The following is a 12,285-nucleotide window of genomic DNA, read 5'->3' on the forward strand; positions in this document are numbered from 1 at the left end:
TTATCTGGGCCATTGCTGGCCTTGTGACAAGAAAAAAGAAACACATTGAAGTACTAGCTGGCAGCTCTTAGGTACTCAGAAATGACTCATGGAACTCTTGAGGGAACTTTTGCTCTTGGTATTTTGACCAAAGCCAATCACAAGGCCATCTCTGCATTTTTCCAGGTGGTTATAGAAAATCTTCCTGCAAGGAGGATTTTGACCAATCATATGGTCTACCACAGTAGCTGTTATAAATTGTATTTCGCAGATCAGGAAACAAGATCAGGGAAAGTAACCTACTCAAGTCACAAGCTAAAACTGGGAATTAAATTGAGGCCAGTGTAGCTACAAAGCTCTGACCTGAAGTCCGTCTGACTTCCCAAGCTACCTCCCCTCAATCTTTTAATGTAGTTTTATGTGCACAAGAGCCCTGTGATATCTTTGGATCCTTGATGTACTGGAGCAAAGAGAAGCTTCTGTTCTCACCGTAACTGCTCTAACAGGCAAAATCACCAATTCAGTGCCAGTCCCTAAAAGTGACCCTGTGCACTTGGCTATTTTTGCTTAGTTTCATTTGGTACCTGTTTATAAGATAAAGAAAAATTTCTTAGCCTTACAGAGCAGAAAATTTAGCCCATGTTGAATGCAGAAAAACATAATGTGACCCAGAAAGCACAAAATATCCGTCCAGGGCATCTGTCTGTTCCTGAGAAACCAGTAGGGGGAAAGGGATGGGTGGCCCCATTCCAGAAAGGCAACTGGGAACTGGAACTGAAACAGTGCTCCCCCACTGTGCTCTTGAGGCTTAGAATAGAAGGCAGCATCAGGAGTGAGAAATAGGTCATTGGGATGCGATGACAAGAACAGAAGTACCAGCTATCTGATTTCTAGTGATAGGTTCCAATGGAGCACCCGTCTCCCTGATCCTACCTGTTTTACCAATTAACTCTGTATTTATTGAACAGTACCATACTGCAGACACAGAACTGAGCAAGGCAGATAATGTTCCTGCCTTCGAGGAGTGCATCAGTTAACTATCGCTGTGTCACAAAGCACCTCAATACCGAGCGGTTTAATGCGGTAACCATTTTAACCCACAAGTCTCAGATTGGAAATGTAGTCTGGCTCAGAGATAGTTCTTGTCTGAGCAAGGCTCACTCATTCATGGGCATGGGCTGGACTTGAGTGAATCTAGCTCACTTCAGATGGTCTTGTGCACAGCTCTGGTTGTTGGCCAGCTGTCTGCCCACAGCAATGTGACAGTGCTGATGGGGCCACATTTGTTAACATCCAACAGGGTTACACAGGTGTTACAGTTTGGTTGTGGTTTGTTCCCACCAAGCTTATCTTGAACTTTGGTTGGCAGTGTAGTGGTGTGGAGAAGCGAGGCCTTCAAGAGGAATTAATGTCTTTTTGTGAGATTGGATTAGTTCTCACACAAATGGATTGTTGTGGTGAGAGCAGGCTGTTATAAAGTGGGTCAGCTCCATCGTCCTGTCTCTCTTCTGTACACATCCATTTACTACTCCAGCATGCAATCCCACAAAGTGGTGCTCTCCACCATGTTCTAACACAGCGTGGGACCTGCACCAGCTATGGTTGTCTGATACTGAACTTACCTTCCTCCAGAACTAAACAGCTAAATAAATCTTTTTGCTTTATACATCACCAAGTGTCAGATATTCTGTTAACAGCAACAGAAAATGTATTAAGACAAAGGGTTTGTTTAAATGGTGGTAGCTGAGTTCCATAAGAGCAAGCAGAAATGCACAAAGTCCCCTGGGCTCTTAACTCAGAAAAGTCATTTCATGGGGCCAGCATTGTGGCACAGTGGGTTAAGCCACTGCCTGTCATGCCTGCATCCCATATGAGCACCAATTCGTGCCCTGGCCGTTCCACTTCTGATACAGCTCACTGCTAGTGCGCTTGGGAAAGCAGCAGAAGATGGGCCAAGTGGTTGGGACTCTGCCGGGTGACCCAGATGGAGTTGCAGGTTCCTGCCTTTGGCCTGGCACAGCCCATACCATTGTGGCCATTTGGGGAGTGAGCCAGCAGATGGAAGATCTCTCTCTTTCTCTCTCGATCTCTCTCTCCCTATCTGTAATTCTGCCTTTCAAATGAATATATATATATATATATATATCTTTTTTTTTTTAAATGAGAGAGATCATTTCATCACATTGTTTTTTTTTTAAAACACAGATCCTGCACCACCCCAAGGTAAAGGGAGTTGTACATAGATTCTGTCTCTTCACGGATGAGTAGGAGCTGTAACGTTACATTGAGAAGAGTGTAGACAGAAGGAAGGGAACCATTGTGGCCACTTTACAAATGTGTTCTGAGCCAATCTTCAGTTTCATAAAAAAAGTACAACTGGGTGATGAGACATCTGTTTCATGCTATGACAGTAACTGGTACTGGACTAGCCTTTCCATCATAAACAACCGGAAAAATGGACAAAGTAAATGAACATAGTTTTCAGATATTAGGAAATGCGAAGTGCAGGACTATAATTTCCAACCTCGGGCTTTTCTCTTGCAGGCATTTTCTGTTAACCATTGCAAGAGTTGAGTGGACAATCAAAACGCAGCAGCCTTGAGAAAATACAGGCTGGAGTTCGGGGTGATTGACATGGCTGGAATCTGTAAGCTAGAAACAGGATGGAGCTACCCTGAGAAAGAGTTCATAAATTTTCAGGGATACAAATTAAATACTAAACTCCACTGTGTAGAGTGAGACTCTGTGAGGCCTAGCAAAATACATTTACCAGAGATAAAACTAACTGAACTTTAAGGAGCCATACCTGTTACAGGGCTGAAATCTGAATTTTGGACAGACTGCATTCAACAGCTCAGGTGATCAGTGGAGACCCCAGGAGGGTCATTCTTTAGGAGCCCTGGATTGTAGGCTACTCTAGACCCACCTTTTCAAAGCTTTGAAAAAGGTCTTTAAAGGATTAAGGTGTTCTATGGGTAAATTGCCTATCAAAACAAAACTCAACACTCTTTAAAGTAAGCATAATTCCAACACTCAACAATAAAAATTTTACATAATCAATCCATTATCAAGAAACAAATGAAGAAATGGAAATATGTGACTTTTAACTGGAGGAAAAATGGTTCATAGAAGTAGACATGGAAATGAAAAATCACAGAACTATCAGACAGGCACTTTTAAATTGGTGGAATAAATATATTCAAGCATTTCAAGGAAAGTATGAAAATGAGAAACGTAAGCTGTATTTAAAAAGTACCAATTGATACTTCTTAAGCAGAACACAAAATATATTAAAAAATAAATTAGCCAAATGGCAAATTAGACACTACAAAAAAAAGTGTTATAGATACTACCCAAACTGAAGCATAGAGAGAAAAATGACTGAAAAAATTTAACAGAACCGCAGTGACATTAGGTCATCAAGGTAAACACCAAGAACAGTGTACCAAGATACATTATAGCCAAATTGCCAAGGAGTAATGATATTAAAGAATAAAGTCTGAAAAACAACTAAAGGACAAAAAGATTCAAAATGAATAAAGGATCAAAGTGATGAATGACTGGATCTTTCATCAGAAATGATGTAAGCCAGGAAATAATGGAAAGACATCTTCAATGTGTTCAAAATTCTCTGCTTGTTGAAATTTTCTTTCAAAACTGAAAGCAAAATGAAGACATACTGCAACAAAGGCAGAGGAAGAAGGAGAATGGAAGGAGTGGAAGGATGAGGAGGAGAAGGTGTAGGAGGAGGAGGAAACACTTCCAAGCACGAAGTCCCCACTCGGCTTTCAAAGTGGTAAGCCTGGGCTTCAGCAGAAGTCTGCTTGTGAAGAGCCCTGGCAGCTCTGCCAAGAGTTGGATCACTGGAAATGGACCTGCCCTGGAGTCGAAGGATGCCCAGGTCAGAGCCACGGATCTTATTGGCTATAAACTGAAAAGCCCTTCACTCAGCCCAGCTTCCAAAGTGACCACTGCAGTTGAGGGGACGGCCAAGTAGGGTCAGCAACATTGCAGGCAGAACTATAAATTTCTTATTAGAGATGCCACCTGCCTTTACCTGGCCAGCTCTCCTCCCAGGCCAGCTAAGTAATGAAAGCCAACAGAGTGCCTTCCCCTAGGAGGTTCACACCTCCCTTAGGATGTACCCCATGTGAAGAGATAGATAGGTCTGGGCCTCTTAACTTACAAGGCCTAAAGCCCACCAGATTATTATCAAGCCCCTTCTGTCAGGTTCTATTTGCCTCTCAATCAGAAAACTTAATTGTAGCTTAGACAGCACCTTTCTTAGCTCCTCTAATAATGACTCTGTCCTTTGTTCTAGACGCTGTCTAGCACACTTGGGCCTCATTTCTTTGTAATCATAACCTCTACCACCAATGGCTCTACTCCCAACCTGTGTGTACTGATGGTCCTCTTCCCCACTTAATGCTGTATAATTGTTCAAAATTTCTCTACAGACAAACCCCTCTACCTACAAAAGATGAGTGACTTTTCTCCCAGTCTTGGCTGGAATCATCTTTTTGGTCTGTTGGGTGTTCCCCAATAAACCCTTTCCCTTAAAAATAAAAGAGGGAGGTGCCTTTCTCTGAAGGGAGGCGAGAACTTCCACTTTGACTATGACCTTGTCTAAATATGATCAGAGTCGGCGAACTCGGAAGTCTTCCATAGCCTTGGCAACTCATGACGGGAGCCTAGGGTGGTTACTGGCACCATAAACTAGAGTGTCAATTTGTTGGGTCAACAACAGGAGTCACTGTGCACTTGCTCCTCATGTGGGATCTCTGTCCTTAATGTGCTATACATTGTGATTTAATGCTATAACTAGTACTCAAACAGTATGTTTCACTTTGTGTTTCTGTGTGGGTGCAAACTGTTGAAATCTTTACTTAATATATACTAAATTGATCTTCTGTATATAAAGATAATTGAAAATGAATCTTTTTGTGAATGGAAGGGGAGAGGGAGCAGGAAAGGCGAGGGTTGCAGGTGGGAGGGAAGTTATGGGGGAGGAAGCCATTGTAATCCATAAGCTGTACTTTGGAAATTTATATTCTTTAAATAAAAGTATAAAAAATAATAATCCTCCATTCTCAATTCTTATCAGGTCTAGACTGTGGCACCAAGAAGATATTACCCTGCGCCTCCTGCTTGCTAATCACTGTCAGTCTGACTCATAGACCATGCTCAGTAAGTATTTGTTGAGTTGGCTTGAAAATATTATTAATGTGAGGCTTGATTCCACAATTCCACCCACTGTTTCCAAATAAAAGAAGCAACTCCTGCAGTTTGTTTTTTCTACACTTTGAGAGACACCACAAGCACATATTGGTATTGAGGAAAGCAATACAATTTTTCCAGATAAGAAAATGACAATTTATGAGCCATACTATATAGGATGCTGCCATATATCCAAAGCAAATCAGAACAATAAAGGAGGGCAGATTTCACAACAAATTTATCTAGAACTTTATTTTCAGTGACTTAATGGCAGAAATACCTGTGCACATGTGTGATAGAGTATATCTATTTTTTATTTAAATATTTATTTGAAACGCAGTTACAGAGAGACAGAGAGGGAGAGAGAGAGAAAGAGAGAGAGGGAGACTCAGAGAGAGATCTTCCATATGCTGGTTCACTCCTCAAATGGCTGCAATGGCTAGAGCTGAGCTGATCTGAAGCCAGGAGCCAGGAGCCAGGAGCCTCTTCTGGGTCTCCTGTGTGGGTGCAGGGGCCCAAGCACTTGGGCCATCTTCTGCTGCTTTCCCAAATGCATTAGCAGGGAGCTACATCCAAATTCTAGCATCTATGACTTGAATTGGCACTAAACTGGCAGAATTCCAGGAGTCAGAGAATGATGTTGAGCTAAAGAAAAACCACTGTTCCTATCAAGTACATGAACACGAAGGGATCCAGGGAGAGGAAAGTATTTGGGAGTCAAGGAATGTGAGGGTGGTCCTGAAGCTGGGAGCACGTGGTGCAGAGTGAGACGTTGGCTGCACTCTATGCCCCACCTACTGGAAACCTTCTAGTTTTGAAACTGAGTTGAGTTGGGGGAGCTACATCAGCTAATTTATGGAATTCTGTAAGTTGTGTGCTTAGTGGGCCACAGATTGTAATGAACACCATAACTTTTCTTAGGACACATATTAAAGGAACAGTTGTCATGTGGAAGTGTCCAGAAAAGTGATGGAGCCTGCCCGAATTTCATTTCCAGGCAAAAAGGAAGTTGTTTACTGGGTGTGTGTTTGGGGGGGGGGGGTGTCAGTTTGAGGTTTCTCTGGTTCTCTATTAGGCCCCCACCATCAATGTGTCACACAGGCAAGATTGCATCCTTTTTAATTTTGTCATTTACCACCACATAGTGAGGCTTCTACTCTCAAATCTGTGTTTTAGGAGAATAAAATGGAAGATTGGTCAAAGTCTGATTAAACTGTTGAAGAGTCATAAATCAGATGTCCCTAACCCTGCCAACCCCTCAACGTCCTTGCAATTTTGGTTGCTTAGCAAGAAGTCTGTTCATTGGGCCTGAGTGAGACTAAGAGCAGAAAACCCTGACCCCAGCCACAGACTCTGGAATCCCTGTTTGTCAAAGCAGCTTAGTCACCTGGCCAACGCCAGCCTCTGGTCTGCAATCAAGCATGGTGTGGTCAGGGGACTTCCTCTCCTGGACTTCCCCCTGTACATGCAGTCCAACTATGCCAGACCTGAACACACTTCTGTGAGAACCGCAGGTGCCATGTGTGTCTTGCTCCTTCCCCTCTCTAAACCCCTCAACTTCCAGCCCAGTAGTAGCTTTATGCTGCACTGTCTCTTTGCAGGAACATGGTGGAGAAAACACTTGATATGGGATAAGTTAGATAGTATAAGTTCCTGAGCTGGAACCCACATGTCCCTTACCCCACGTTACCATATTCACCTACCTGCCAATCAGATGAAGTACTTCCCCTCACCCAGGACCTTGGGGCGGTATCATGTAACCAGTTCTGTTTTCTCAGCTGGGTAAAGAGAAGCACAGTCACTGTCTCCTCATGGACCCACAGTGAGCAGTGTATGAAAATCCCCTTGACCTTTCCTGGCTCTCTCCCTAAATGAAGCCCACAAGTACGTGTGTATTTTCCTCACTTTGTAAATAAACACTGTCGCATTTCATATAGTGTCTGTGCCTCTATTTAGAATTCATCTCTCAATAATAGGCAAGAGTCTGAAATAAAAATTTAGGCCCAACTTAGTCCATAACAGATTCACAGCCTGGGTTGTCTTTTGGTAAAACTCGTCATCCCTGATAGCTCAGGTCATGCGCTATTGCTTGCACACGTGTGCCCAGCATAGGGGAATGGGCTCAAGGGGACCTGGAACTTTCCAAATGGATGGAGGAAAAGAGAGAAAATGCTTATAACAAGATCTTTGTGTGATTAATGCATGGACAGGAAGAAAGTTCATATTCAGAGTTCATCTCTAATGAGCTTTAGGAAACACACACACACAAACACACATTTATAAGGCCAGAAAATTTGATTACTGTCAACTATCACTACAAGTTTCGTGTTCATTACGGCCATAGCCCACCTGCCGTGGTTCAACCTCATGTATTAAGTCAGGATGAGTCCCCAGGAGTTTTATGTTTATTCCACAAGGGGAGGTCATGTAGCTGCCCATCCAAAATCGTGGAGGAGGAATGCAATGCAGACATGACTTCAACAAATTCCTTAATTTTAAAGATACGGAAACTGAGACACACAATATATTTTGACCAATTTCCCGTAGAGTCTTTGCTTAGGTGATTTGGTTTAGCAAAAATAACAAAGACATGGACGACAAGATCCTGGATAGTCAGGAAGTTCTAGGCTTGATTTGGTTGGTTTCATCCAGGCCTGCTTTCTAGAGATGCAGCTTTCCAGAGGGTTACAAAGCAGTGCACAAGGGTGGGGCTCCTTCTTTTACCAGGAAGAAAGGACCAGAACCACCTCTCATCCACTCAAACCTCACCCATTGCTTCCAGACAGCATCCCAGTTAGCTTAGGCGAGCTCTAGACAAACGTCCTCCTTTCTCTGTCCTTTACTCTGTGAATAGAATTGGCTTTTCTTTGAATCCCAACCAACAGGAAAGAAAAGCCCTATGGCCTTGTGGCCTGCTTTGTTATTAGCTATTTGAAATACTTAGGTCTAACCACCTTAGAATGATCTTCTCAAATGGCTGGATGCAGCTTACCAAGAGTGTTTTGTCTGTTTGCACAGGGGGTTGGATCCAAACATCATGAACTCAGTGTTCCTTGGTCCTCCCTACCAGTCACTGACTCCCTGCAGCAACCACACCAGGAATATGGAGCAGGGTTCTGGCATTGCATCAGAAATGTCTGCTCTGCAAAATTCTAACAGGGCCCAGTAAGGTAGGCGGGCAATCCTGGCCATGAAAACTTACAGTGTGGTTGCAAGAAAAGATCATACTTACTGCATAGCTAAATCCACTGTGAAAAGTCATGCGAATAGATGCTTGATGGAGGGTTTCTGGCATTTAAGATATTCTTAGAGGTAGAAACTATTTCCATATTTGCTCTCTAAACCTACTTCCCAGGTTTGGTTAATTGAGTTCAAGGCCAAGTAGTGCTCCCTCTTAATCCACAGAGACTGGTTCACTGGTTCAACAGCACTTGCTTTCCCTGCCAGTACGTGGGACCTAATACTTGCCCTGTTGTCTTTCCAGATGGTTATTCTGAGGCCAAAATAAGAAAAAGCATACCAGATGCTACTAAATGGGAGAGCCTCCTGGTTAACCTCTGTGGCTGTATCCAGGGTCCACTTTCTAACATTCATCCCCTCTTTCACAACACCTTGACCTGAAACCAGAAGCAAACATGTCCAAGAAAGGATGTTGGAAGAGGCACATTACAATCACAACTTGCATGATGCACTTTGTGAATTACAAATCACTTTTTAATTTGATTGTACAATAACTTTCTTCAAGGAAGGAATAATTATCCTTTTTTTTTTATCTTTTGGACAAAAAGGTAAATCATTTAGCACATAAATGCTTTGCCCTGGGCTAATTCAAAGAAGATAGCAGAGCTGTATTTTGGATTCAGTTTTCTCAGAGGCTGATTTCTCCGATATTTCCACAGGCACTGTCTTTCAGTCCCATAACATCTGGGCAGGCCACAGTGGTTTCAGAGCCCACGTCACTTCTCCATCCCGACAACATCAGGCTCGAGGAATGGCACAGATGCGGTGTCTCACGGGGGAAAGGGTGATGCCCATTCTGAAGTTCAGGGTCAGCTTCTCATCGCTTGGAGGTTTGAAGGTAAACTTTTGCATGAGGGAAGTGAAGAAAATAAACAGCTCGGACTTGGCCAACTGTTCTCCAAGGCATGCCCGCTTTCCTGAAAGACAAGAACAGAAGAGTTATCTTGTCAGGTGGCAATGTGTCTAGCAGGGATTGGTGTCCTAACCACATCCTTCAAAACCTGAGCAGAGATAGGGTCTGCGAGACACCTGGGCCTATCTGTCTAGGGGCTTATTTGCATCTGAGAACCACCTGGCTTCATTACAACACCGAATGTGGAAGCCCAAGGGCACAAAGTCAAATGCAATTCAGGGCCTGGATTCTGGAGTAAAGTTGCTGGGGTGCAGGACAGCAGAAATGGGAGGCCTGGGCTGGCCTAAAAAGTATAATGCTTTCAAAAATGATTTAACAAACCACAATAGCAAAAGCAGACAACAAGATAGTGTGTGAAAATTTTCAGTCCATAAAAGGAAACTGTCCAAAATATAAGCAAGTCAATAGCAAAGCAGGGATTCTCCTCTCTGATCAGGGCGGGACAGGGCTCAGTGACAATGACAGAACTGCTCCAGCTCCCTCCTAGGCTGGTCCTTCTTACACACAGTGTTTCTCCCCACAAAGCTCTCTGCATCTAATGTTGAAACAAAGTCCCTACTTCTAATGTCCTGATGCAGACTTTATCAATTTTCATGCCCTGATCTTTCTCTCAACTTGATCTGGCAGACCCCAGATCACAATGATGGAGGCAGGTATGTAGGATAAAATTGATCAGGTTTGGGATCACCTCCAGCATTAATATCCTGATACCAGCCTCCATGTTGAGAAGCTTTACAGAAGTCCCAGGCTTTGAGCAAACAGGATAATGAAGACTCAAAAAGACAGGAGCCCTCTTTGCTATCACAGCATCTTTAGAACATGCCAGCCTATTGCTGACCAAGGGAAGTCACAAGCATTGTGGTCCAACCAGAGACCTGCACACACCCTGGTCATACACTGCTCAACCACAGATTTGTACGATTTACTACCCTTAATTATTTTGGGTCCGGGTTGGGTGGGGAGAAGGACTCTGGGAATTTAACAATAGCTGCATAGTACAAAATAAACACCTCCTTTCTTTCACCACCTCATTTTCAGTGATTGGCTTGCTGCATGTCAGGGAAGCAAACTCAAGTTTTACGTGTGGTTCTACAAGAGTATAGGGTCCACAGCTTACACATGGTACTGCCCTGGCCACATCCCATTTCCTGGATGGGTGCATGAAGTGGAAGCCGAGGGAAGGAGATCCAACTCAGCTCCTCCCACTTTCCAGCCATGTGATTGGGGCAAATTAAGTACTATCTCCAGGCCTTAGTCTAAATGCTAGTGTGTGTATTAGTGAAGATGTATGTGTTTAAGAGGAGAACCCTATTTTATATATTATGTGGCTATGCTAACATAAAGGTCAATATGTTAGTAAATATTTGCAGCAAAGCTAAGTATTTTATAATGTCACTGGGATAAGGATAAATATTCCTGCTTTATAATTGCTTATGATTAATGATCTGGATAACTCTCAAAACAAAAGACAGAATAACATAACCTGAAAAACAACCTGTAAATAACTCTTTATAAATGAATAAATAAACTAGCTGTCTATATATTAAAATTATTTATGGTCTCACTTTCCAGAATGTGCCCATTATTCTGAAATAATTTCAAATTATTTCAAATGTATAGAAGATTTGCAAAAAATAAAAAAAAAATCAAGAACTTGCTTCTCTTGGGTTGAGTAAACTGTCTACACTGCCCATGTGTTTCCTATAGACAAGGGTGTTCACTCACCTAACCACAACATAACCACCAGAGTTGGGAAATTAACACTACTGATTCCCTACCATCAGAGCCTCAGATCCTATTCAGGTTTTGCCAGTTATCCTAATGATATCCTTCATTATAAAAGCTTTCACTTCAGATTCAAGCATTGGGTTTAGCTGTCATGTCTCTCTAGTCTTTCTCAGTCTGGAACAATTCCTTACTTTAGGCAACTGTCAAGCCTTTGGCATTTGAAAAGATTACATATCAGTTATTTCATAAATGTCTTTCATGTTCCCTCAGGATTTAATTCAAGTGGTGAAGGTCTGCATTTTTGGTAGGAACGTCGCCTAACTGATGCTGGGTTCTCATTTCATCCTATCAGGTGGTGCACAACATTACCAGTGCTCACATTATTAAGAAGATATTTACCAAGTACTCTCCTGAAAAATTATTATCTGATTCTAAAACTAAAAATAACTAAAAATATTTTGAGGCTATGTTAATAAACCATTCCTCACTAAACTTTCATCCACTAGTTACCATTGCTCTTTCTTTCTTTCTTTCTTTCTTTCTTTCTTTCTTTTTTTTTTTTTTTTATTTGACAGGCAGAGTTAGACAGTGAGAAAGACAGAGAGAGAGGTCTTCCTTCTGTTGGTTCACCCCCCCCAAAATGGCCACCATGGCCGGAGCTACGCCCGATCTGAAGCCAGGAGCCAGGTGCTTCCTCCTGGTCTCCCATGCAGGTGCAGGGACCCAAGCACTGGGGCCATCCTCCACTGCCTTCCTGGGCCGCAGCAGAGAGCTGGACTGGAAGAGGAGCAACCGGGACTAGAACCTGGCGCCCATATGGGATGCCGGCACCACAGGTGGAGGATTAACCAAGTGAGCCACAGTGCAGGCCCCTCCATTGCTATTTCTTAACCAAATTATTTATGACTAATGGTTGGAAACTGTGATTTTTAAAAATTCCATCTTTTTTTTTGACAGGCAGAGTGGATAGTGAGAGAGAGACAGAGAGAAAGGTCTTCCTTTTTGCCGTTGGTTCACCCTCCAATGACCGCTGCGGCCGGCGCATCGTGCTGATCCGAAGCCAGGAGCCAGGTGCTTCTCCTGGTCTCCCATGCAGGTGCAGGGCCCAAGGACTTGGGCCATCCTCCACTGCCTTCCCGGGCCATAGCAGAGAGCTGGCCTGGAAGAGGGGCAACCGGGATAGAATCCGGCGCCCCAACCGGGACTAG

At 43.2% G+C, this 12,285-nt stretch overlaps 1 protein-coding gene across 2 annotated transcripts in view; it reads right to left on the minus strand.

Annotated features, from left to right (window-relative positions):
• Nucleotides 1–8,911: 8,911 nt before the first annotated feature.
• LOC133760772 (cytochrome P450 2J1) overlaps nucleotides 8,912–12,285 on the minus strand; it is a 45,774-nt gene continuing 42,400 nt past the window's right edge. Inside the window, exon 9 of one of the 2 annotated variants that reach the window (XM_062193372.1) lies at nucleotides 8,912–9,353. In XM_062193372.1, coding sequence (XP_062049356.1) covers nucleotides 9,175–9,353 — 179 coding nt within the window. In that variant the 3' untranslated portion in view covers nucleotides 8,912–9,174. The remainder of the gene's footprint in view (nucleotides 9,354–12,285) is intronic. The other variant, XM_062193371.1, reaches the window with a different exon arrangement.

Source organism: Lepus europaeus, chromosome 5 (assembly GCF_033115175.1).
Source record: "Lepus europaeus isolate LE1 chromosome 5, mLepTim1.pri, whole genome shotgun sequence".
In the NCBI taxonomy this organism is placed as follows: domain Eukaryota; kingdom Metazoa; phylum Chordata; class Mammalia; order Lagomorpha; family Leporidae; genus Lepus; species Lepus europaeus.